Source organism: Moschus berezovskii, chromosome 3 (genome assembly GCF_049115385.1).
Source record: "Moschus berezovskii isolate FMDL1 chromosome 3, NW_MosBer_1.0, whole genome shotgun sequence".
Lineage (NCBI taxonomy): Eukaryota > Metazoa > Chordata > Mammalia > Artiodactyla > Moschidae > Moschus > Moschus berezovskii.
The window spans coordinates 107,867,343-107,894,991 of NC_142462.1; the positions used below are offsets into that span (position 1 = coordinate 107,867,343).

At 43.7% G+C, this 27,649-nt stretch overlaps 1 protein-coding gene across 2 annotated transcripts in view; it reads left to right on the top strand.

Moving 5' to 3' along the window:
• The window catches only part of LRGUK (leucine rich repeats and guanylate kinase domain containing), a 109,602-nt gene that overhangs the window by 59,540 nt on the left and 22,413 nt on the right, over nt 1-27,649 (top strand). Inside the window, exons 12-16 of one of the 2 annotated variants that reach the window (XM_055421291.2) lie at nt 130-226; nt 4,102-4,215; nt 8,021-8,222; nt 9,311-9,406; nt 16,457-18,972. In XM_055421291.2, the coding sequence (XP_055277266.2) occupies nt 130-226; nt 4,102-4,215; nt 8,021-8,222; nt 9,311-9,406; nt 16,457-18,681 (2,734 nt within the window). In that variant the 3' untranslated portion in view covers nt 18,682-18,972. Of the gene's footprint in view, nt 1-129; nt 227-4,101; nt 4,216-8,020; nt 8,223-9,310; nt 9,407-16,456; nt 18,973-27,649 lie in introns of those variants that run through there. The other variant, XM_088832612.1, reaches the window with a different exon arrangement.

Consider the following 27,649-nt stretch of genomic DNA (forward strand, 5'->3'; position numbering starts at 1 on the left):
ATGGTTATGTTACTTTATGATTTGTGGATCCATTTTAATTTTTTAAAACATACTTTATGCCGAAACCTTTTCCATTTTGAATTTCAAATTAATAGAAAGAGACAAGAGTTATCTACTTTCTGTTTTCAGGGCCTGTCACACCACCAGACTGCCTTACTTTGGAGAAGGAGATCGGGTTGATTATCATTTTATCTCTCAAGAAGTTTTTGATGAAATGCAAAACATGGTAAGAATGTTCTTTATGTGTAATGCACAAAAAATACATGTTCTCTGGTAGAAGTATTAGGAAATCATGATAAGAAAGAGAACAATTACATGGATGTATTCTCATTGAGTTGTGTTTTTAATACCTTTGATATATCATCATCCACACGCTGCTTTTTGATCTTGGAGAAAGTACTGTAAATTTCCAATGAAATGGAATAAAGAGATGTTTTAAGAAAACGGAAGAAAGAGCACCATGAAAAGTTCTTGAGATCTGTGTTTGTCAGGTGCTGCTATTTATGATCAGATTTTACTCAAGATAATCGACTCACGGAGAACTGATGTTACGCAGCTAACTTATGAATTACACACTTCCAGGGAGTTGGCGTGTTCTTTCCACAGATCACTCCATCTGTTTGCTATCTTTGGTGCTTTCTAATTGTTGTAACCCTACACACCATTTCAGCCAGTTGGTCTGCCCCGGACACGTACACAGCCTTAACCTTCCCCTGAAACATCCCTGTGTGAGAAGTCCTCAGTCCCAGAGAGCCGGCAGGCAGGTCACTAACGCAGCTGGAAGCCCTCGACATTAGTTCAGAGAAGATTCCTCATTTCTTTGAGGTCTGTGGCTTTCCTGGGTGAGGGTCACTACCCTGCTCTGGTCCCTTTCATAGGCGCTCTGGACAGTTTTATTCAATTTAAGGCTTTACCCCCTGAAACCCTGATCATCTAGTCAACGGTAGTAATTCACAACAACCTTGTCTCTGAGTTCACTTCCTTAAAAATAATTTATTTGTTCTTTCTTGGCCCTTTGCATGCAAAGGGAATCCTCACAACTGTAGTGTGTTTTGTCTGTCAAAGGTATGTGCTGATGTCAACACATTATCCACCCATGACTTCAGTTAAAGAGTATCTCATATCTTCATCACTACTGATAAATCTGTAAGCCTTTTATTCTCTTTTCAGGCATGGGCCTTAATTTTGTTTATCTTATCAACACTTCTTTCTATCACTAAATTAATCCTGCACCACTTCCCCCCCCCCCCCAAGCCTACCTAGTGAAGGACAGGATTAAAGACTAATCCCTGTTTCTGCTTTTGAAAGATTACCATCCAACCAGTGGTGCTCTTACTGCTGCAGGCTCCTTCCTCTCTCTTCCCCCTGTCCTTTCTCTGCCCCATCCTCAAATAACAGACCTGGCTTACACCTCAGTGCAGGTAGCTGTGGAGCATTTAAGCATAGGCTCTGAAGTTGCTATGAGTTTAATTTTGAATGACCAGCTTTACACATGGTACATATTTTCTCTTGCATTCACGGAGAAACCAAGTGAGAAGGCCCTATAGTCCCTCGGCCATTTTCTCTCTAATCTTGTCAGAAGAACATCTTGGAAATTCTTTATGATTTTCTCTCCTAGGGCTATATTTTAGAAGTTTGGTTTAATGTACCAAGGGTACTCTGAGACTTTATATTTCTAAAAACCATAATAGAAATCTGAGGAGTTATCTTGATATTAGTAAGAAGCATTCTCTTAGGACTCTTTGGGTTGAAAGACAACTAGTTCCCCACACTGCTGTTAATTTCTCGTGGTAGAGTCTGGGGCATTTTTTCTTGATTTAGTTCCACTGCTCTCAGTGCCCCACGGGCTCCCCTGATGTTTCAGACCTTATCATGTCTGTAATCAAGTAAGTCCAACAGTTCCTAGTCTAAGAAATCACCATACGCCTGTACTATATTTAGTCTTCTAGTTTTACTCTCACTATGAAAGTTCTCATGTTCTGGAAAAGCACTCATTTTTACTGCCTCTGCTAACATGCATGACATCACTGTGATATCATCATCTTTAACTTGAATTTTGTAGTTAAGATCTTTTCTTTAAAGGGAGCTTGAGGCTGTTTTGTGAAGAGAGACAAACCTAGAGAGGAGAAACTCACGACACCTTGTCAGCTGCACCAGTCAAACCCTCACACTCAGCCTTTGTACACAGGACCCCTCTACAGAACACTCCCCAGCCAGCCTGTCCCCTTCCAAGTCACAGTCCCCCTTAACAGACAACCCTGGCACACCCCCCCCCCCCCGCACACCTGCTGTGGACAGTTGCACCTCCCCACTCTGATGGGCACACGTAGACTAGCACACACGTCCATATACATTCCACACCCCGCAAAACACAGGTCATCCCTCCATGTGCCCACAGACACGTGAACCCTTCTTAAGGCCACATACACAGTCACTCACCTACAGAGCCTCTTCTTCCCCGGTGGAAATAAGACCGCAGATCTGGAGGTGTCTGAGATAAGATTATTGCTATGTATGAAGAAATCCACAGGCAGGAAGCCATGGCAGGAGTACACCTCTCTAGAAGCTGGGGGACCACTCATCTCAATTCTTAACAAATCAGTTGAACAAGGCTTGTTTTATGTACACAAGTACAATGCAAGATTTCTCCCAACCCTACCTTCTTCCAAAATATGTTTTTGGGATCCCCTTGTGTGCCTTTGTACACACAAGTAAGCAAACTCATAGTATACATCTGGAAAGTGATTCAAATATACATTATAAGAAAAGGCTGAGTCACAGTAAACGAGGTAAAACATGTCATGCCTGACAAGCGATTCAGATATCTGCTTATATATATATAGATATGCAAAATACAGATATTGAAAGGAAAGGAGTCATTGTTACAAACACCGCATGACACTGAGCGGGTAAAGTATTAAGGATATTTATTGTGGAGTCATTAACTTTTAGAATATATAACATAAATTTCATTTGATTACGGGGGGGGGTGGATTTTTCTCATTGCCCGCACCAGACACATGCCCCAGAGACCCATCCCACCTGAGGGACACCCTGTGTTTCTTGGACTTCCAACACCACCCCCGGACAGGTAGCCCACCCCCCCCATCCCCACAGATCTCCAGAACCTCCGGGCCAGGAGGCACAGGGTAGCATCAGAGACCTCCAAACTGCTACTATTAACGACAGTGCTGGCTGTTGCTGGGCTTCGGTGGATGGGGCTCAGCCTTAGGAGTTTTCACTTCATTGTTTATTTCAAAATCATGTATCGGAGGAGTCCTAGTGGCCAAGGATGTCCACCGTTTTCTTCCTTCTGCTGTCATCAGCATCCACCTGGTGGGTTAGTAAATATCATATCATCAAAGGAAAAATCAAGACAATTTTGAGAGATGTTTCAAGTTCTTTTTTTTTTTTCTTTTCTTTCTCTTTTACACATGACTACAATTTCAGGAGGAGCTTCCAGAATATAACCAGAAGGCAGTATTTATACCTCGAACGTCTAGAGGGCACACAACAATGCTGCTGAATACATTTGGGGCGGTTCCAATAAAAAGCTGTGTTTATGAGGAAAAGCAGGAGGGATCTGTTTTTTACAGCTTATCTCAGAATGCAAAGGTTTGAGGATGTGGCTGTAATTCACGGCCTTCGGGCTTATCTGGGAGTGCAAGGCCTTTGGGAATGGAAGCTTTTGAGGGAGAGCTGGTGCGCTGGGAGAGCCAAAATGGCTAAGGCACAAAGTGAACTATTAGTTTTGCTTTCTCTGTAATGAAGGTTTATAGCACACATTTGGCAGGAAGTGGGTCAGTGGGCAAAATGATCTGTTTACCATAAGCTTCATTGCCTGCACTCTGCTCTAACATTTGGTCAGCAGATTATCTCCAAAAGCCTTTTCTTTTTTTTTTGCCAGCTAAGAATTCTGAATGAATCTCTCCATCACAGTTTGATATTAAGTTTCTTAAACCCATTGTCATGCTTATATAATCGCTAATATTTGTAAGTTTTATGGAGTCATATAGAAAGAAGACATCAAGTAATTTAATTTAAATTAAATTCCATGATGGCAGCTGTCATTGGAAAGTCTTTTTACTTCTTCCCTTGCAGGGGAAATTCGTTCTAACCTATACTTACGGTAATCACAAGTATGGATTAAGTAGGGACACCATAGAAGGTATCGCAAGAGATGGTTTAGCAAGCTGTGTTCATATGGAAATAGAAGTAAGTACTTTCCATTCAATCAATTTCTTTTTAGTGTGTAAAACTGTGTATATATTTGGGACTGGGGAGGAGGCTATGGTGTGCAGGCAGTACACTTCTAGGCCTGAAAGGAATGCATATAAAAGGTGAGATTTGGGGGACATCCCTGGTGGTCCAGTGTTTGAGACTCCATGTTCCCACTGCAGGAGGCTTGGGTCCGATCCCTGCTCAGGGAGTTAAAATTCTGCATGCCACATAGCGTGGCCAAAAAGTTAAAAAGTAATCATAATGTGGAATTTTAAGTTTTTCATTAGTTTGCTGCTGCTGCTGCTGCTAAGTCGCTTCAGTCATGTCCGACTCTGTGCGACCCCATAGACGTCAGCCCACCAGGCTCCCCCGTCCCTGGGATTTTCCAGGCAAGAACACTGGAGTGGGTTGCCATTTCCTTCTCCAAAGCATGGAAGTGAAAAGTGAAAGTGAAGTCACTCTGTCGTGTCTGACTCTTAGCAAGATATAAATAATTCAAGTGGAGTTAGATAACAAAACATCACCCAAATGCTATGGAGTAAAACCGCCTCTCAATTTATTTTCTGAGCTATTTCCTCTCTAAATTACCCCTTTTTCTTTTTAGAGCGTGGTTCTCTGTTTCTATAAGTGATATCAGAGAAAATGCTTCCCACAGGGTGTGAAAGTCGTTCCCGGTCCCCCCCCGCCCCAGGACAGTGGCAGGTCCCTGCGGTTGAGCTTGTCTCTCCCTTCTCAAGGGGAGATGCCTAGGGTAGGCTTGCATTTGATTTCAGCTGCTCACTGGTTACTATTTTTCCATATTCTTTTAGTAATTTAGACTTGCAGATTTCAGCAGATCTTTCTGTCTTCCCCAGTGATCTCCTGGAGTTAGAATATATAGAAGTCTCTCTCAAATTGTCTCCAGTATAAAACCAGGAATATCCTCAGTTCAGTTCAGTCGCTCAGTCATGTCCGACTCTTTGCAAACCCATGAACTGCAGCGCACCAGGCCTCCCTGTCCATCACCAGCTCCTGGAGTCCAGCCAAACCCAAGTCCATTGAATCGGTGATGCCATCCAACCATCTCATCCTATGTCGTCCCCTTCTCCTTCTGCCCTCAATCTTTCCCAGCATCAGGGTCTTTTCCAGTGAGTCAGCTGTTCGTATCAGGTGGCCAAAGTATTGGAGTTGCAGCTTCAAAATCAGTCCTACCTATGATAACCCAGGACTGATCTCCTTTAGAATGGACTGGTTGGATCTCCTTGCAGTCCAAGGGACTCTCAAGAGTCTTCTCCAACACCACAGTTCAAAAGCATCAGTTCTTTGGCGTTCAGCTTTCTTTATAGTCCAATTCTCACATCCATACATGACCACTGGAAAAACCATAGCCTTGACTAGATGGACCTTTGTGGACAAAATCTCTGCTTTTTAATATGCTGTCTAGATTGGTCATAACTTTCCTTCCAAGGAGTAAGTATCTTTTAATTTCATGGCTGCAATCACCATCTGCAGTGAAAATATGTCAATGTTTCCATGGTTTCCCCATCTATTTGCCATGAAGTGATGGGACCGGATGCCATGATCTTATTTTTCTGAATGTTGAGCTTTAAGCCAACTTTTTCACTCTCCTCTTTCACTTTCATCAAGAGGCTCTTTAGTTCCTCTTCACTTTCTGCCATAGGGTGGTGTCATCTGCATATCTGAGGTTATTGTTATTTCTCCTGGCAATCTTGATTCCAGCTTGTGCTTCCTCCAGCCCAGCATTCCTCATGATGTACTCTGCATATAAATTAAATAAGCAGAGTGACAGTATACAACCTTGACGTACTCCTTTTCCTATTTGGAACCAGTCTGTTGTTCCATGTCCAGTTCTGACTGTTGCTTCCTGACCTGCATACAGGTTCCTCAAGAGGCAGGTCAGGTGGTCTGGTATTCCTATCTCTTTCAGAATTTTCCACATTTTATTGTGATCTACACAGTCAAAGGCTTTGGCATAATCAATGAAGCAGAAATAGATGTTTTTCTGGAACTCTCTTGCTTTATCGATGATCCAGCAGATGTACTCGTTTGTTTTAAAAAAAATATGTAGTTATATTAAATATTTAAGATCCTCAAATACAGTTGATTTATTTTTCAAGTTACCTTCTCTGAACAGTGTAACATTTTTTAGTCAGAAAGAAAAAAAGTGATAAAAAGGATCCCATTAGACCAAACACACAGAAAACAAAATCTAGGTAAGTCAGGTATTCCATTACTATTGATTACCTCTCCCTTAAATTTTTTTCCTCTCTGACTTTGAAAAGCAGGAGAGTGTGATTCCTTTTTGGTGTTTTGTGTTGGTCTCTTCTTGCCTGGAGAATCCCAGGGACAGGGGTGCCTGGTGGGCTGCCGTCTGTGGGGTCGCACAGAGTCGGACACGACTGAAGAGACTTAGCAGCAGCAGCAGCAGTCCCCACAAGGGCTTCCCTGGTGGCTCAGACAATACAGGAATCCACCTGTAACACAGGAGACCTGGGTTTAATCCCTGGGTCTGGAAGATCCCCTGGAGAAGGGAGTGACAACCTGGTCCCATGTTCCTGGAGAATCCCTTGGATAGAGGAGCCTGGTGGGCTACCATCCAGGAGATAAGTGTTGCCTCGCTTCAGTGAAAGTGGTCACGATTCTTCCAGCTCATTAATTTTCCTAACTTTAAACCCCTGCATTTCTTATCTTCCTGCAATTGATTGTTTGTTCATCCTTAAGAAGGTTTACTTTGTTTCTATGCTAATTAGCCAGAACAGCAACAACAACAAAGACCTTTCCCAGAAAATGTCTTCCTTGAACAAGGCAGAACAAGTGCATCTTGGAGTGCAGACACTCCCCAGCTCGAGTGGCCACCTTTTTCCAGTTCAGTGGTTCGGAGTTCTGGCTCCTGTTTTACTTTTTTCCTCCCTGAGAGCTTCCTCCTGCTCATTTCCAGGAGGTTGAATCTGTAAACCAGGCTTTATTCCTGGTTCTTCCCAGCTAAATCATTTTTCCAATCTCTCCTTGTCATTGACCCTTTTAGACATTGTTTGTTTGTTTTTTTTTAAAAAGTCTCTGTTTCTTCCCCTTGAATTTTTAAAAACTAAGATTTTGAACGCTGAGTTAAACTACTGATGGTTGGATTGAGATGGAAGGAACTTCAGAGTCCATTTGAAAGAACTCCCATTTCACAGAGGAGTTGGCACAGAGTCACAGTAGCCGGCGAGCTGCAGTCCTGACCCAGGCCCCTGGTCCCTCAGAGCACTGCTACCTGCCACTGCTTCCCTGCTTTGTGTGGGCTCCTGGTTATCAGGGGATCAGGAGCCTGGCCTTTCCATGCTCTGGGTACAGGCTGTGAGCTGTAATAGGAACCAGCCAACCCCCAGGCTGCTGGTTTAGGAACAGGAAGGGACCAAGTTGATGACAAAGGGGAATCAGAGGAGCCTTTCTCTCTGGTAAGATCTCTGTCTCCTGCAGCTGCAAGAATGCCTTTTGAAAAGTAGAATTGAAATTGCTTTTTAGTTATAAATATGCAATATTCTGTGAGCATACCTATTTGTCTCTAGCAATTTTCTTTTTTAATAGTCATGTTCCTTAAAACGGTTAAAGGATAACCAGGTAGGATGAATTCTTATTTTTCTAATGATAATGTAATATTTGATACACAGAGAGAAGTAATCCAATCCTGAGGTATTTGTAGGAAAACAAATTCTCCAGTACAACACTACTTATTAAACCTGTGTTGTCACATATTTCCTAAATGATTTCTAAATTGTGTCTCTGTTTCTAATTTATTATCTTTTATTTAAATACATAGGGTGTAAGAAGTTTAAAACATTACTATTTTGAGCCTCGATATATCCTGGTGGTGCCCATGGACAAGCAAAAATATGAGGGCTACTTGAGGAGAAAAGGATTATTCAGTCGTGTAGAGATTGAATTTGCTGTCTCCAGAGTGGACCTTTATATTAAAATTAATCAGAAATATCCAGGATACTTTGATGCAGTAATCAATGCAGGTCAGTAACTTTCAGCAAAGTTTTATTTTTGAAGTATAAGATCGCTGGGGAAAAACCTGCTCCAAAGTACGTTCTTATTATTGACTGAAGAGAGTTTCTTACGGTTGTAGGACTGAGGTTCCTGATTGCTGGCTGGCTGTCTGCCAAGGGTGACCCTCAGTTTTTAGAGACTGCTCTCAGGTCCTGTGCATGTGGCCCCCTCCACTTTCAGGGCAGCAACAGCCTATTAAGTTCCTCCTCATGCTTCGAGTGTCCTCATACTTCTCCAAACAGAAAACCTCCTTTTATGGGGAATCGTATGATTAGATTAGGCCCACTTTTTTGATTAGTCCAAACTCATAAATAACCCTAATTATTTATTAGGATATTTTACTATGATATTTATAGTTCAGTCCCTCAGTCGTGTCCGACTCTTTGTGGCCCCATGAATCACAGCGCGCCAGGCCTCCCTGTCCATCACCAACTACCGGAGTTCACTCAGACTCACGTCCATCGAGTCAGTGATGCCATCCAGCCATCTCATCCTCTGTCGTCCCCTTCTCTTCCTGCCTCCAATCCCTCCCAGCATCAGAGTCTTTTCCAGTGAGTCAACTCTTCGCATGAGGTGGCCAAAGTATTGGAGTTTCAGCTTCAGCATCAGTCCTTCCAATGAACACCCAGGACTGATCTCCTTTAGAATGGACTGGTTGGATCTCCTTGCAGTCCAAGGGACTCTCAAGAGTCTTCTCCAACACCACAGTTCAAAAGCATCAATTCTTCAGCGATCAGCTTTCTTCATAGTCCAACTCTCACATCACTAGGATAGTAAATTATTTATTAGGATCTTGATAAATAACCCTAATTGTGTTTGCAAAAGTCCCTTATGCCATATAACCTAACATAACCACAGGAGTCATAGCTCATCAGATTCACAGGTTCTGCCCACTCTCAAGGTGTGTATGTGTAATTAAGCAAGGGTGAAGTGTCACCTTAGAATTCTGCCTACCATGATATTCATGCAATTAGATCTAGCTAAAAAATTATTGCCACAGATTGGCTCTGTTTTGATATACATCTGTTGGTAAAGTACATTCTCTCCTCTGCTGTAGATGATCTGGATGTTGCCTACCAAAAGCTGAGTAAGCTCGTCAGAGAATACCTTGGATTTTCTGAGGTAACTGCCAAGAGTTTGACTCCAATTACAGGTATGGTCCTGTCCCTTTTGTGCCAAAATTTATTTTGCGTTGAAAGGAAAACAAATCTATGGGTTGTTATTTGAGGACTCATCAACCAGGCTAACACTCCAGTACTCTTGCCTGGAAAATCCCATGGACGGAGGAGCCTGGTGGGCTGCAGTCCGTGGGGTCGCTAAGAGTCAGACACGACTGAGCGACTTCACTTTCACTTTTCACTTTCATGCATTGGAGAAGGAAATGGCAACCCACTCCAGTGTTCTTGCCTGGAGAATCCCAGGGATGGGGGAGTCTGGTGGGCTGCCGTCTCTGGGGTCGCACAGAGTCGGACACGACTGAAGTGACTTAGCAGCAGTAGCAGCAACCAGGCTAATGCTAGTTCTTCTTTTTTTTTTTTTTAAAGAAACAAATTTATTTGTATATTTGGCTGTGCCAGATCTTAGTTGTGGCACCTAGGATCTTTAGTTGTGGCATGCAAACTCTTGGTTGTCACACGTGGGATCTGGTTCGCCAACCAGTGATCAAGCCTGGGCCCCCTGCAGTGGGAGCACGGAGTCTTAGACACTGGACCACCAGGGAAGTCCTCTAAAGCTGGTTCTTACTCTTTAATCCCTGTCCTTCCTCTGATGTTACTGTCCCCACAAACAAGCTGTGTGAATCAGCCCCTCTGGATGTGTCCCTCTGTTTGTCAAGGTGACCATAATGGATCTCAGAGGACTGTCCTTTAAGGATGTGCTGGGCAGTACCTGGCAGGCTGGTACTAGTAGATACGGGTCAGTCCCACGGTTCAGAACTCAGCCTTCTGGAAGTTTGGCTCCTTAGGGGCTGGGGTGGTGTTCTGCCTGACAGCATTGTTCAATCCAAGAGATTCTTTCCCTCTTTCTTTGTGCTGCTCTAGTCCTCCAGAGTATCATGGAAGAGGATGTGAGTGTGGACCTGGCCTGGCTTCCCCCTGGGACAGGCTGCTTAGCTGTTCTGAGCTTCAGTTTGCCCTCTTGTTAGATGGAGTTAATGCTCCCCACCTGCCTCACAAATCATGCGCAGCAAATAAAATAGGATATGTGAGTGCCTCTCCTTGGAATCTAGGGATTCTAAAGCCCTAACTTAGAATTTTAGTACATGAGTATTTTGAGATGTCTTTAACAGTTTTCCCCAAAGTCCACCTCATACCCATTAGGATGGCTACCATGAAAACACAAAACAAAAAATAGAAAGTGTGCTGGCAAGGATGTGGAGAAATTAGAAATGTAAAATGGTGTAACTGCTATGGAATACAGTATGGTGGTTCCTCAGAAAAGTTAAAAATAGAAACACCGTATGATCCAGTGATTCCATTGCTGGGTATATGCCCGAAAGAACAGAAAGCAAGGTCTTGCACAGATGTCTGTGCGTGTTCACAGCTGCATTATTCACAATAGCCAAAAAGTGGAGGTGACCCAGGTATTCATTGGTGGGTGAACGCATAAACAAAGTACAGTTTGTACATACAACAGAATATGATTCAGCCTAAAAAGGAAGGAAATTCTGACACCTGCTACAGCATGGATAAATCTTGAGGACATTCTTCTAAGTTAAATAAGCCAGCCACAAAAACACATATACTGCATGATTCCAATTATATGAGGTACCTACACTAGACAAATCGTAGAGACGGAAAGAAGGAGGGTGGTTGCCAGGGGCTGAGAGAGAGGAACAGAGTGTTGTTTAACAGTTGTCAGAGTTTCAGTTTTGCAAGATGGAAAGAGTTCTGGGGATCGGCTGGAGAATGATGTGAGTGTGCTTAGTGCTATTGGACCATCCATTAAAAAATGGTGAAGATGGCAAATTTTAGGTTCCATGTATTTTACTATCATCATCACCAAAGAATGCCTTCATGAAAGAAGTTCTTCAATGGACTGACCTACGTTCGCGCTTGTGCCTGCTCAGGCGGTCAGTCATGTGGTTTAGCCTTTGTGACCCTGCCCAGTAGGATCTTGCTGGCCAGGTTGCGTCGTGGCCAGCCAGTAGCCGGTCAGGTCACGGTTTGTGCCAGAGTTCAAACTAACTGTGTTATTTTGCAACTCTACATACTTTCTCGAGGTGAGGTGCCCTTGGAATCCTGGAACGAGATTGGTGTGAAAATGGTAGCACCCAACATATAATGACCAGCGTTTTCCTCCCAGGTGTGTCTCATGGGAGACAAATGATAGAAAATACCAGAAGAAAGTGCACACTGTGAAAGTGGGCACCCCTGGAGAAGGGAAGGTTTCACTCAGTCCGTGGAGGGGCACGTCCAGTGAGGGGTGGGCAGCGTTCACCCTGCATGGCCTTCTCCTCTGCATCAGGCAGCTTTCTTTAGAAAGCTGCGCCTATCCAGTTGTACGGTGTATCTCATGAGGCTTCCATGGAAGCTCCATGTGAGTTTCTCTAGAGGAAATATGGCTCCCTTTGGTCTAAATCTTTGCTAGCCAGCCCAGCAACCTCTGATGTTTAATTTGGTCCCCTGCGTGGACCTGTCCCTATGGGGCTGTCCCCTAGGTGAGAGCACTCTGCCCCATTCCTGCACGAGGCCCATCTCCCATTGTAAATTAATAAGTTGATGTTTCTGGCTTTTAAATCAGCCCCTCGTGGGTTGGGACAACCATGAGTCAGTCCCCTGAGCCTGAGCAGTTCCGAACAACTGAGACACAGCAGCACTGAGGGCATCTCTAAACTGTGACTGCCGAGCAGGACTTAGCACCCAGGGTGATGGGATGTGGCCACCCCTCCCACCCCCCACCCCCACCACAAAGACAGCTCATCCTACTCTGCAGCCATCAGGAACACTGACTGTTGATTGCAGTGTGCCATTTGGCAAATTAATAGACCAGATAATGTGTGCATGAGGAAATAGACTTCTGTTTTAAACGGTTTTATGAAACTTCATTTATTTGGACTAATTAGGTTAGACCTGTCTGATTTAATGAAAAGTATGACTTATGGAATTTGTAAAAGTGTTCTCACTCTCTGATACATTTAATTCCTGAAATCAGGCCGTCCAGTTATTGACTAATAGAATCCCAGCTTTAAATAGTAGATGGGAGGGTTTGTACTTAATATATCAAATCATTGGGCTTGATAGACCCCAGTTTTTCTGACAGGTTTACTATTTGGAAACTGATGTATTTTCTTTAGAAGCCAAACACTCTATTTGATTTATGCAGTTCGTCTGTGGAAGAAGGTAGGTACTTTTTTTCAGCTGATGGTTTGAGGATAAAATTGCACATAAAGTGATTTTGTGGAGGCCAGATATTATTCAAGTATTTAAAAATTCTAATTAACATAGTCCTCATTAAGAAGCTTATACTTTGTCTCTAGTGGCCCGAGAGTAGAGCCAGCGGCCCCTCTGAGTCTCCGGGCGGTGAGGTGCGCACTGGGGAGCGTGGAGCAGATGGTAACAAGGTCACTGCGGGAGAGCAAGGCCTAGCCATAATCACCTTAAGGTGAACCTTGTAACTCCCTGAGAAGGGTCCAGAGCCCCAGAAGGGTCACTGCCACAGGCTCGGCTGGCTCACAGTTCTTGGCCTCCCTTCTGAGCTGGGTCACTCTGAGTTAAAGTTCTGTGGTTTAGGTATGTCTATATAAAGATTTTCATTACTTTCATGCATGTAAATGGTATCCTGAAAAGCAAAACTCCATAATTTTAGTATGGTGGAGTCACTTTCATGTATACTTGAACTTTCAAAGGTAAGAAATTGAAATTAAAAATATTTAAGATTCTATGAAGCCAGTTTTGTCTGAGCAATTAAAAAATTGAACTTGAAAAAGATAGATCTCAGTTTTGCATTCAAACTTTCACCAATTAATTAATTTGATTAGAACTCCCATTTCTAAGAAGCAAAACCCAAAACAACTATATATAGTATTCTGGAACATGTTAAAATCTGTTCTTCCAGAGTTGAGGTTTTCCACAATAGGTCTGACATGTCCATCTGTATGGTCAGTTTCACTGCAGACAAAAATCTGACAGCCAATGGTGTTTTCATAGAAGCTGTGATCCTGTGTCAATGCAAACAGAAAATGATTGTCAAGCATTTGAATTGCTAATGCATAGCTTTATCCTTAGTAATTTCATGTTACTAATTTGTACTTGAGAATGCAATTTTAAATTCTACACTTAATGATGTGAGAGTGGAATGAAGTAAAGAAAGTAAGTCCAGTGTTTATCAGTTCTGAGTATAGCAGCCCAGCAGCCTGGACCCACAAGTGCAAACCTTCACTGGAGGAGAGACTAATTAAATTTTCATTTAATACATGTACATATAAGATAATAACTTTGGGCACAGAGTAATTGTAAACCCTCAAGTTCTTTAGTTGTTCCGTCTCTCCGTCGTGTCCAACTTTTCGTGACCCCACGGACTGCAGCACACCAGAGTTCTCTGTCCTTCACTATTCCTGGAGTTTGCTCCAACACATGTCCATTGAGTCAATGATGCCATCCTGTATCAATTAAGGTACAGAATTGCCTTCCTCCCCCCACAACAATACAGGTAATATTCATTTCTAAACCAAGACTGTTAAAAAAATTCCTAAGTAAACAATATAATGTCTATAAAATAAGGGAAAACTCACTATATTCACAACCCAGTACAGTCTTTTCTCTCCATTTGTCTCTACAAATGATTTCTGGAATTGTCAGTACTTCCAGTATAGCTTTTAAAAAGCTGATCCAACCACCACCCTGAGTTCTCACTGCTGCTGCTGCTGCTAAGTCACTTCAGTCGTGTCCGACTCTGTGTGACCCCATAGACGGAAGCCCACTAGGCTCCCCCGTCCCTGGGGTTCTCCAGGCAAGAACACTGGAGTGGGTTGCCATTTCCTTCTCCAATGTGTGAAAGTGAAAAGTGAAAGTGAAGTCGCTCAGTCGTGTCCGACCCTTAGCGACCCCATGGACTGCAGCCTACCAGGCTCCTCCATCCATGGGACCCTCCAGGCAAGAGTACCGGAGTGGCTTGCCATTGCCTTCTCCGGAGTTCTCACTACAGAGGTCATAAAACAACATTTTATTTGAAAATCATTATTCAGAATTCTGACTAATGATAGAGAAAAATGATGATGGTGATGATGAGTCTAGCAAGGGGAAAACTGAGCAATTTACTAGTCCATAAAGTGGTGCCTTTATCTCTAATGAAGTTATATGAATGGTTAAATTGTGAAAATGGGGCGGAAAAATCCTTGTGTATCTGATTATTGGAAATCAGGAGAGCTCAAAGAACTTTCAGCATTGGATTTCACCATTCTTAGAATTTTGTATTTTTTAAAATAGTTTTATTGTGGTTAAAAAAAAACATGAAATTTGCCATTTTAACCATTTTAAGTGTACGCCTTAAAGGTATCATTTATATTCACAGTGTTGCAAACCATAACTACTACCTATTTTAAGTATTTTTCATCACCCTAAACAGAAACTCTGTACCCATTCAACAATAACCAACACCTCACCCCTAAGCCCTGGTAACCTCTAATCTACTTTCTGTCTCTGAACCTACCTATTCTAGATATTTTTTTTTTTTTACTGTTTTTATATTTTATTTTAACCTTGTTTCTTGACTAAGTTTGTATTTTAATTTATAACTGTTATAAACTAGGATGTTAAGAATGATGAACAGGGCAGCCCCTCAGAAAAACCACCACGTGGCAAAATTTTCCTTGTTCCTCCTCTCCTTCCTGTCCTGGGTCACCTCTCACTTGACTGCACACACGGGGTGCACACCCAGACTAGTTCAGAGAGAACCCGGAGTGGTCTGAACGCCTCCTGCGTTGTGGGAGGAGAGGGGCTGGTGGCCAGAAGCCCAGTTGGCTCCTGGAGATGGACCACTCTGGGCTCCCCTCAGAGGTCTGATTTGGTTTGGCCTCTGAGTAGCCAGTCACCCCCAAGGTCAGCTGAGGCTGGTTTCTTGAAGGCTGTTCCAGACTGGTGTGCCACCTCTGACCACTAGCCTTTCAGAGCCGTGTCCTAAGGACTGGGTTACAGTGATCCATGGGCCGCCAGAATGCACCAGGGGTTCTATCCTGAACGAGTGCCTGCTGAGGTGATTGTGTCCAGGAGACCAGACTCACGTGTGCTCTCATGCATGTGACTGAGGAAGCCAACCTCCCTCTGCAACATCAGCACGGATGTTGGCCTCTCAGAGTCACTTTTGAAGCCAGGATGGATCTGGAGAGAAGAGGTTGCCCTGGGGGCGTGGGTGGAGTGGGGATGGGGTAGCAGCTTAGATGGTGGAGCCTCAGGTGCCACGTCCCTGAGCCGTGGCGCCTTGTGAGATCCCACTGGATCTTTCCTTCCTCCCTCATCACTCACTTACTGAGTGCTTGCTGAGCTTCTGCACCTTGCTAGGTATTCCTCACAGAGCTCACAGTTTCTTTCTGGGACAACGAAAAAGGCCACTGAACAAGGAAACCAATCGGACTTGGTCTGGTTTAGCTGTCCATCCTCTAGTTTCTACTGTGAAAAGCAGCATTGACCTCTAAGCTACTGAAATGAAAATGTCATTCATTTAGAAAATATTCTGGCCCATTCTCAGACCTGAAGATAAATGTCGGTTCTGTGAAGAAGCCTCTTCATGTTTATTCATAAAAGTTTATGCTTTCATTTGACTAAGAATTACTCTGCATGCTCAGTCGTTTCAGTCATGTCCGACTCTTTGCAACCCCATGGACTGTCGCTTGCCAGGCTCCTCTGTCCATGGGATTCTCCAGGCAAGAATACTGGAGTGAGTTGCTATTTCCTCCTCCAGGGGATCTTCCCAACCCATGGATCGAACTCGCGTCTCTTATGTCTCCTGCATTAGCAGGCAGGTTCTTTACCACTAGCACCATATGAGAAGCCCCAAAATTGCTGATTTCATTAAATAAGAAAATTCTACGCACTTCACATACCAAGAAGGAAGGATAGTTAAATTCTTCCATATATGTAATTTTATTCTTTTCAAGGTCCTATGTGCATCAACAAAAAAAGGAAAGATATTTTTGGTTATTAATTTCTAAAGTTACATTGTTGCATTTGTTAAGATGTTTTTTAGCTAATTTCTTTTTATGTTAAAGCAGGAGCTCCCTCTAGCAAGAAGACTGCCTCTGGGGTGCCAGCACACCTGGTTCCATCCCCAAGGCGCTTGGCGAAACTGCAAGCGGATGGCCAGGTAACAGAGCATCTCTCTGGAATGCAGATCCCCACAAAGGTCCCTGAAAATCAGAGCCAAGCTCCCTTCCAGAACCAGGAGCTGACTCAGGAGGGAGCAGCCACTCAAAAGGGGCTTTCTCCTGATAGCCAGGTCAGCGCTGAGCCTCCTGCAGATCCCAGCCCATCAGCACCTGGTCTTCCTCAGAAGGCCCAAGACTTATCCCCAAACCAAAAGGAAGGTGATGCTCAACAATCAGCTTTTTCTTCAAAAACAACAACCACAAATCTGCCTGAGAATGAGGCCCGGACATCCGAGGTGAAAGCATATGAAGAGGGGCAACCTGCCATCACTCCTTCCCAAGGGCCTCTTCAGCATCCTGACCCACCGCCACCCCAGGGCCCTCAGCTGGATCAGGATGAAGAATCAGGGGAGGCCAGGGTAACCCCCAGCAGCCATCCCTGCTCTGAACTTCCACAGGGATCTGACCCAGCATCCTTCAGCCCCCAGGGAATCCAGGAGGGGGAAACCGGGTCAGCCAGCCTGCCAGCCAGCAGTTCCCATCATGATCCTCCCAGAGATCCCTCCGGCCCTGACGAGGTTAGGCCTGGACCACCTCACGGAGGCTCTCAACAACCTCTCGAGGAGGGCGTCCCCAAAGTGGAAGTTGCCCGGGTCAACACTCCTTACCCAGAAATGCCACATCCCCAGGACTCAACAGATACCCCGCAGACCCAGGACAGGGGGGATCCCAAGACTCTGCCTCCCAGAAGCTGGCTGGCTCCCACCAGGCTGCCCCAGCCCCGGGTCCTTGCTCCGTTCCAGAGTCGGAGGCCCACACCCAAACTCCTGTCACCCAGCAGGGAGGAGGCCCTCGGAACAGCCTCAGATCAAACCGTGACTCCCTCTCCCAGGCCTCTGGTAGCTCAGGATGAAGACCCCAGTAAACTTCCTCTCATCAGCTCCCCCAATTCCAAACAGCCACCCAACCTGAGCCCCCATCAGGGCCCCGGCCCCCAGCAAGTCCAGGAAGAGAAAGTCCAGGAGGTGAAACTCCCTCTTATCAGTCCTCCAGTGCAAGAGCCATCAGCTGCCCCCCACCCACCCCAGGAAGGGGAGACCCACTTAATCAAGCTCCCCCGAATTTCCACTCCTTTCTCAGAACAGCTGCCTCAGAACATGGCTCCTTCTGATTCAAGGTCTGCCAAGCAAAGGCAGACTCCCAAGGCAGGCCACTCCTCCAGCAAGAAGATTCCAGATATGCATGCCTCACCCCAAAACCATGAGCCAGGACAGCCCACAGGAGCTAGGAAAAAAAAACTTCCTGGCCACAGAGAGACAGCTAAAAGGCCCGCACACCTGAAAAAGGCGCCACCTGGAGGCTACCATGCAGCCTTGCAGCCAGAATCCCAGAGGAAGCCAACCCCCCTCAAGGCCCCCAGCCACCCCAACCCCAGCCCTCCCCAGAGCCCTCAAGGGAATTGGAGAGGAAAAGTCCAGACACCAGGCATTCCTGAACCACCCGACACTGAACCAGTGCCTAAAGATGCCCAGGTCCAGGAAGAGAAAAGGGGAAACGTACATCATTCCAGGAAAAAGGTCCATGCCAACCTCCCTGCAGATGACCTGGTTCAGAAGGGAGCCAGGTCGAAGAAAGGACCAGCTTTGAAAAGAGAGGATTCTGGAAGATTATCTCAAGAAAATGCAACTACTCTCAGCGGTGATCAAGCAACTCCAGAAGGTCAGCCCCCTCACAGGAGACCCCCCCGGAGTGAGGAGGTCTCTGCAGAGTCAGCATCGGAAGGCTCTGATGCCCACGAGCATCCAAGAAGAAAAAAAAAGGATCACAGAAGGGGTAGGTCTCAGATGGGAGAGACTTCTTCGGATCCCCCAGAGCAGGACGGCATGGCCCCCATCCAGCAGCCTGTCAAAGACACGCAAGGCGAGCAGGGAGCCAGCCAGACTGGACCGAGCTTTGTCCAGAGGGACCGTGCTTCCAGGCAGCAAGCCAAAGAGAGAGGCACCTGGAAACCCAGGGGAGCCCCGGGGAACACCAGCCCGGCTGCACCCCAGAATCAGGCATCTGCTGGTGATCAGGGCAACCAGAAGGGAAGGCTTCGAGCTCGGGGCAGTCAGAGCACCAAGATGTGAGCCATCCCAGGGCCACCAGGTCATTGACATCTGTGCCCCCTAAAGGCATAGAAAACTATGGCCAGGGTACTACGGTCTGTACAGCAGCTTCCTCCTGCAACCCCTAGTCAGTGTAGCTGGGAAGGCCTACCGTTGGATTCTTAGAAGGCAGCCAATCTATACACTTCAGTTTCTCCTTTGAGGCTTGCCATCGCAGCCTGGAAGAGCAGCCCTGTGGTGGTGGGGTATGCCAGCAAGTGGTTCCCCTGCTCTTGCAGAGAGAGCAAGTCTGAAAGGTTGGTATTAGCAAAGATGCTTACACAAATTCCAACATGATTGCAGGCCATGGCTGAAGCAATGCCTTATAGCCACTAAGTTTTCTTTTGTTGATGTTCTTCCGTCACTCAGTCGTGTCCAACTCTTTGTGACCCCATGGACCATAGCATGCCAGGCTCCCCTGTCCTTCACCATCTCCCGGAGTTTGCTCAGATTCATATCCATTGAGTCAGTGATGCCATCCAACCGTCTCATCCTCTGTTGCTCCCTTCTCCTCCTTCCCTCAGTCTTTACCAGCATCAGGATCTTTTCGAATGAGTTGACTGTTTGCATCCGGTGGCCAAAGTATTGGAGCTTCAGCCTAAATCCTTCCAATGAATATTCAGGCTTGATTTCCTTTAGCATTGACTGGTTTGATCTCCTTGCTGTCCAAGTGACTCTTAAGAGTCTTCTCCAGCACCACAATTTGAAAGCATCAATTCTTCAATGCTCATACTTCTTTATTAGGAAAAGTCATTTCTAGATTAGCAAATTCTCTTGCATTATCAAGGGGTTCAAAAGCAAAAAGAACTCTGAGAAAGAAATCCTTTGTAGTTTCTTGTTCTCTCCCACAAACATTCCAATCCCACAGTTAATTTGTGTGAAGAGGACAGGTTTTTCACCCCCATGACAAGTGACCGAGTGCTTCAGATTTGTATTGGCTTGTACTGCCTGAAACTGACTTTGTTTGAAATGAACACCTTCTTTCTCTCTTTGAACCAGAACCCCATTAAAATTAGCCCATGCCTTCATTATGCCTAACTAGCTGGCTAAAAGAATTCCATTCCGTTCCGTCGCTCAGTTGTGTCCGACTCTATGTGACCCCATGGACTGTAGCCTACCAGGCTTCTCCGTCCATGGGATTCTCCAGGCAAGAATACTGGAGTGGGTTACCGTTTCCTTCTCCAGGGGATCTTCCCGACCCAGGGATCGAACCCGGGTCTCCCTCATTGGAGGCAGACGCTTTAACCTCTGAGCCACCAAGAATTAGGAGGGAGAAAATTGAGGCAAATCGGTTTTTTGTTTATCTGTTCATACCATCAGGATTCTTTTGCTGGCGAGTGTTAGGAATCCAACCTGAGCCAGCTTACACAAATCTATCAGAAGGGAGGGGAATATCTCACAAAGCCAAACTGGGGAGGGGCCGAGTGGCAGAAGAACCTCAGAGAGACTGGGGACCATTTCAACACATCCAAAACTCAGCAGGATTTTCATCATCTACTGGACTTCTGTCATCTCCTAGACTTCTGTCATCTCCAGGACTCTTACCATTTCTCATCGGTTTTTGCCTCCATGCTGGCTTCATTCTCTATGACATAAATGACTCTAAATCAGTTTCTGCACATGGCAGGGAATATGACCATCAGTCACTTCCAAAGTTTACCTTTGATTTTACATCTGGCAGCTCCCACTATCAGAGAGGGATTAACTCAGGTGCTTCTTGGTCCAAAGATTAAAATATATGTATTTTTTTTTCAGGGAAGTTCTCTGACTAGCCCAATGTGAGTCAGATGCTCATTCTTTAGCCAGTCTACTCTGGCTGGGGACTGGGTCACATTTAGATATACTCAATAAATTCCATTCTGTGAATCCTATCATTTACATGAAAGAGAATGACTAAACAAAGCAGCCAGTCTAAGATTTGACTCTAAAGAATTTACAAGACAGTCATTGAGCACTCTTACTGTGTGTCCAGTATCATACTAAACTGTGTTTGGTATACAGTGTTTTAAAAATGTCATTGATGACTACATTACCTGTAGCCTGTATATATATGTCTTTACCTTACACAAAAGGTATGTCTTACCTTAACACATATCCCCCCAAATTGCATGTAGGTCAAGTGCTATTTCTAGTGTGGTAGAGGAAATTGATATTTTTTACAATATTTTTTACAGTGCAGGACTCCTCTTGTATAATGAAGAGCCTGTGGTATACTAGTAATTACCCTCCGATTTATCTGGTTTGTCCAAGATGAAATTAATAAAGTGAATTTTTTTTAACATATCATAACTTATTTTTATGAAGTTAGTTCAAGTCCTCTGACAAGCATTGATTGAGTACTTCGGATATGCCAGACACTTTGATAGCTTCTACCTAGAGTGAGATGATGAGGACACTTCAAGGAGCTCTGTCTCTTATCAAGGGAGACAGATAAGAGGGTTCATTACAACACCATGTGATTGGGGCAGCTGGAGGCCCCGCAGTATGCGAGGGTAGGTTTAGCACCAAATAGAGAAGAAAACTCATTTATTAACTTTTCCAGAATGTCACGAGAAGAATACTAAGGAAGGACACTGACTCAGCCTGGGATGTGAGAACTGGACGAGAAAACGTTTCCAAGAGGAAGTTACCCTTCGGCTAAGTCCTCAAGGTGGCAGAGTAGTCAGCAGGCTGACAGGAGAGGGAAGTTCTTTCAGAAGGGAACAGCATATGCCTGAGCATAGAGTTAAGAGCAGGCATGGCATCTTCTAAGGACCCAAATGTCAGGGGAGCTGTAGGTATATGCAGATATTTACAGATCCAAAGGGCACTTTGTGCTATGCTAGTGAGCCTGGAAGCTTGATCTGTTAGAAAACGGTGGGGAGCCATTGAATGGTTAAATGTTTTATCTTAGGGGGCGTCTGTCGTTTAATCAGTATAGAGGATCACTTTAAGGAGGGCAATACGGATAGCCGGAACAGTGGCTGGAAAGCTGCTGCGTTAGTCCTGACATGATGCTAAGGGGCTGAAACAAGGCACATTGTTGCATGAATGGGCAGATTTGAGATATTTGGACTGGATGTAGGGGGAATGCAGACTGTGAAAGAAAGGAGGAAAATCAGGATAAGCACCCATTTTTTTCTGACCTGCATGTGGGGCATTTTAGAAGCACAAATACATCACTTAGGTGAAAAACTTTAGAAATTGAGTTGGTTTCCTCCTTGAGCAGCTGTTTTGGAGGCTCATTAAGGAATTCAGGACTGCATCTTCATTAGGGCTCTAATGCAAAATAAAATGCCAAGTTTCCCATCTTCTGAATTGGAAGAAGCTCTAGCATCCTTCCCTGGGGTCCATGATGGTGTCCGGTTTGTGTTTTGGTCATATAAACGTCTCTGAGTCAGTGCAGCTGGATATTTTGTCTGTGGTTCAAGGAAATGAGTAGAAAAGATTGCTGTCTCCTCTCTCAGTGTGAGATTTTTAACAGCTGTTATTGATTTTCTTGGCATCAGGGACACTTCTGCTTTTTAATCATAGAATATAAATATTTAAAAATTGTCATTTTCCATCTACATTTACAAACAAAGTTCATATCACTTTCATTTGTTTTGTGCCTTCAGTTCAGTTCAGTTCAGTCTCTCAGTCATGTCCAACTCTTTGCAACCCCATGAATCACAGCACGCCAGGCCTCCCTGTCCATCACCAACTCGCGGAGTTCACTCAAACTCATGTCCATCGACTCGGTGATGCCATCCAGCCATCTCATTCTCTGTCATCCCCTTCTCCTCCCGCCCCCAATCCTTCCCAGCATCAGACTCTTTTTCAGTGAATCAACTCGTCGCATGAGGTGGCCAAAGTATTGGAGTTTCAGCTTTAGCATCAGTCCTTCCAATGAACACCCAGGATTGATCTCCTTTAGAATGGACTGGTTGGATCTCCTTGCAGTCCAAGAGACTCTCAAGAGTCTTCTCCAACACCACAGTTCAAAAGCATCAATTCTTCAGCGATCAGCTTTCCTCACAGTCCAATTCTCACATCCATACATGACCACTGGAAAAACCATAGCCTTGACTAGACTGACCTTGGTTGGCAAAGTAATGTCTCTGCTTTTTAATATGCTATCTAGGTTGGTCATAACTTTCCTTCCAAGGAGTAAGCATCTTTTAATTTCATGCTGCAATCAGCATCCGCAGTGATTTTGGAGCCCCCCAAAATAAAGTCTGACACTGTTTCCACAGTTTTCCCATCTATTTTCCATGAAGTGATGGGACCAGATGCCATGATCTTTGTTTTCTGAATGTTGAGCTTTAAGCCAACCTTTTCACTCTCCTCTTTCACTTTCATCAAGAGGCTTTTTAGTTCCTCTTCACTTTCTGCCATAAGGGTGGTGTCATCTGCATATCTGAGGTTATTGATATTTCTCCCAGCAATCTTGATTCCATCTTGTGCTTCTTCCAGCCCAGCGTTCCTCATGATGTACTCTGCATATAAGTTAAATAAGCAGGGTGACAATATACAGCCTTGACGTGCTCCTTTTCCTATGTGGAACCAGTCTGTTGTTCCATGTACAGTTCTGACTGTTGCTTCCTAACCTGCATACAGGTTCCTCAAGAGGCAGATCAGGTGGTTTGGTATTCCTATCTCTTTCAGAATTTTCCACAGTTTATTGTGATCCACACAGTCAAAGGCTTTGGCATAGTCAATGAAGCAGAAATAGATGTTTTTCTGGAACTCTCTTGCTTTCTCCATGATCCAGCAGATGTTGGCAATTTGGTCTCTGGTGCTTCTGCCTTAGCAAAGTGATTTTTATTTGGGGGGGGGGGGAAACAACGCTGTGGACTTTGGTCTATTAGCTAATACAATCCTCAGCTTTTTGGAAGAAGTCTGGTACCTAGTATTCAACTCAACAGAGCTAATAGTTTCACTGGGCGCCAAAAGCCTTCTTCAAATATTTAAAAAGCTAAATCAGTTATTTCCAAATCTCAGAAGATAATTGGGAAAAGGGTAATTTGGTAATTTACAAAAGAGGAAATAAAAATGGACAAAAACTTATGTCAAAAGGTATCTAACTTTCACTGTCACTGTAAGTCAAAACAGATATTTTGGGGGTACCAAAATGACAAAGATGGAAAGCAAATGAATGCCTACTCTTGGTGAGGCTGAAGGTAAATGCACTTTCGGTGTCATCACTAAGAAAGCAAATTGGCATAACTTCTCTGGAGGCAGCTTCACAGTGTCTGTAAAAGCCTTCAAACGTTGCATCTCTTTAACCTAGCAATTCTAATCCAAGAATTATTGTAAAGAAATAATTTATGCACAAGGATGTTCATTTTAATGTCTTGTAATAAAATCTGGAAAGAATTTAGCCATAATGGGATTTCAAAAATAAGCTATGGGCCAAAAGTTCAGCTGTATGTTGCCATTATAATCATGTTGTAGAAGAATTGTGGAAGAGGAAAATATGTTACATATTAAGAAGAAAAAGGTGGTGCTAGTGGTAAAAAAACTCACCACCCAATGTGGGACATGTAAGAGACGTGGGTTCGATCCCTGGGTTGGGAAGATCCCCTGGAGAAGGGCATAGCAACCTGCTCCAGTATTCTTGGCTGGAGAATCCCCATGGACAGAGGAGCCTGGCAGGCGACAGTCCATGGGGTCACAAAGAGTCAGACACGACCGTAGCAACTTAGCATGCACACACAAGAAAGCAGGTTAGGGAGGAATAGCTAGTATGGTTTCAGTTGTCAGCTCTGGATTGTTACATTGTGGGTAATTTTAATTTTCTCTTTTATGCTTGTTAGTATTTTATAAATTTTCTACAACAAACCTGTGTTTATTCAGAAATAATTGTATAGAACTAAATTCCCACACCTGAAAGGCTGTTCTGTGGAAGCAGCCCCTAATGTTCTACTTCGAGTCAGCATAATGAGAACTTTCTAGGACTGAGTCACGTCCAGAGGAGCAGACAGGCTCTTCTCTGAACTTAGATGCTCTGTGATGGGAATCTTACAGAAAACCTCCCAGGGCTGGGTGGTTAGTTGGACTGGATGAATGTAAGGTTCCTTTTATAATCTCTGATCTGTTCATTACAACTGGCTCTCTGTGCTGGCTCTTGACAAACCCAGCGGCCTCTTTTATTAAACAGCTTAGTGCTAGAAAATTGCAGTTTGTATTCAGTGACTTTCAAACTTTCCAGTCCAAAACCTGTATCTAGGAGCATAGCTCATGATATCACAACCCACACAGAAACACACCCAGGAAACAGGTATAATGAAATACCTTCACTGTGGCAGTAAAGTCTGATACTTCCTACTCTACTCAATCTTCATATTTTTAACTGCTACTCATGACCTGCTCAGGTGATTTCATAATTTAGTCTGCAGCCTGCAGTTTTTGAAAGACCCTGGACTGAGTTCTCTGGAGCTTTGCTGTGGGGCAGTTCTCAGAGGCCTACCAACCAGACGCTTCTCTGCTCAGGTTGTCTTTGGGTGAGGTGGGATGGGCTGGCATGATTTGTACTGAATTATTTTATGTGACAATAGAAGGATTCAGTGTATTAGCAGTTATGCTCTTTGTCAGTGTTAGGGCTCTGGATAAGGTATACTGAAATTTTTTATGCATAGTATAAAGTCTTTATGATAAGCTGCAAAAAAATAATCTTGCTCAATAGTGTTTTAACCACGAAGTCCTTAGCTGGTTGCCTTTCCTTTTGCTCCATGACAACACTGAAGGCCACCTTGTTACTTTGAAGGTTCGTCGAGATCATAGTGTGTCTGTAAATTAATGTAATTACTTGCTTGAAGGTGTTAGTCACTTAGTCATGTCCGACTCTTTGAGACTCCAGTGTCTGTAGCCTCCCAGGCTCCTCTGTCCCTGGAATTCTCCAAGCAAGAATACAGAAGTGGATACCCATTCTCTTCTCCAGGGGATCTTTCCCACCCAAGGATCGAACCCAGGTCTCCTGCATTGCAAGCAGATTCTTTACCAGCTGAGCCACCAGGGAAGCCTCAATTAATTGCTTGGTTCAACTTAAAGATAATCATTCTAGAAATATTATTTCTTTCTTGACCAGGCATTCAGAGAAGAGAATAAGAAGAGACTGTTTCTTTGTGTTGATGATAAATAATGTTAGACCACCAAATCTTTCATCTCAAAGGTTATGAGAAAGCAGTCCTGATTAGCAAAAGCTGGAGATCTTTTTTTTTTTAAGTTTGTAACCTTAGAAATTCATGATTTCAGAAAACATTCAGTCAAAATTATCATTGGAAATTCCAGTTCCAGTGCAATCTAGCTGTGTGACCTTAGGCAAATTTCAAAGCTCTTGTGTATAAAATGGAGATACTAGTAGTACCTGTTCACAAGATTATTATGAGGATTAAATGAGCTAATATATTGAAAAATAGCTAGAACTATGTCTGGCACATAGTAAGTACTTATATGTGTGTTTGTACATTAACATGTAAGCAGCAAAAATTTTTTCTAATATCATCTTATCCTTAATTGGAAAGGACAACATTGTTCAAACTAGGTGGAAATATTTGGCAACTGATGTTTTCTCATAGGGCTTTCCAGGTAGCTCAGTGGTAAAGAATCTTCCTGCCAATGCAGGAGACTCAGGGGACTCGGATTCAGTCTCTGGGTGGGGAAGATCCCCTGGAGGAGATACGGCAACCCATTCCAGTGTTTTTGCCTGGAGAATCCCATTGACAGAGGAGCCTGGTGGGCTACAGTCCATAGGGTCGCAAAGAGTCAGACACGGCTAAGTGACTTTGCACGTACGCACACACAGCCAAGATTTGTAATAGCAGCTGGAACGTAGGGTGCTCAGTAAATGTTATCTATTTTTTTTTACCATTATTATGTCATTGATAATATCAAAGGCATTTATGTCCCACATTTCAGGTTGGTTACATTGTAAATGCCATCAGGTATATGATTGAGGAAGAAACTACCAGATAGTGGGCATTTTAGTGTCTCTTTGTGGTAGATTGAAGCAAAGACTGGCCTCTATAGCTACCAGATCTAAAGTCCCTTGGTCTACAGGGACAAAGATAGCAAAGATAAGAAATAAAAGAAAGACGTATCTGCTTGAGAAGTGAATGAAACAACGTCTTTGAAAATGCTGTTCATAGGGGATGAGCCCTTGCAAGCAGAGACCACACTTAGCCAAGCTGGGATGTAGGATTGGGCAGAAATCACATCAGAAATTTAGTTCTCAAACGTTTTGCTCCAAGGAGAGGAAACCTTTATAATCTGTGTTCAAGCTTCCTGAAGGTTTTTATCCTATTTCCTGCCAGCTATAGCTACTCTTTCCTTCTCCTCTCCTTTTCCCAAATACTACACACATCCAGATTTTATTCATCGTTTCCACTCTTGAATTTATCTGCCCTACATTTTTTCTCTTTCAAAGTGTCAATTAACTACTTCCTGATAAACTCATCCATTTTACAAAACTCTGAAATTCAGGGTAATGTTATTATATGTTTTATTTAGGACATTCTGGATACAGTGTCCAAATACTGAACCCATTAGTTCAACTCTGCTGAAGACATTTCAAAGTATGGAGTTCAATGGATAGAAGCATTCTTTTTGTACTTCATAATTTCTGTCTTAAAAGATACATTCACATGCTTTCCTTTATGATGCAGAATCTGTTCTCTGTTTAAATAACTGGTTATTCCTTTGATTGGACACTAAAGAATATAGCACTTTACTGTTAGAATAGTTTAGTACAGTATTCATTTTATCATGTATAACATGAACATTATTACTATATTTTTAGACTCATATGATAGCTCTCTACTACAAAAGCTTATTTTGCTATGGAAAATTATTATAGATATTATGTGAAATGATTGTTTTTCTAGTTGCAATTATTCCTTTCTCAGAAGAACAGATAGACAAGACGTTTAAGATTTAAATCTGTCCTGGAAAAAAAATGGCTTCTTTCAGCCCCATTGGTTTTGTTTTAATA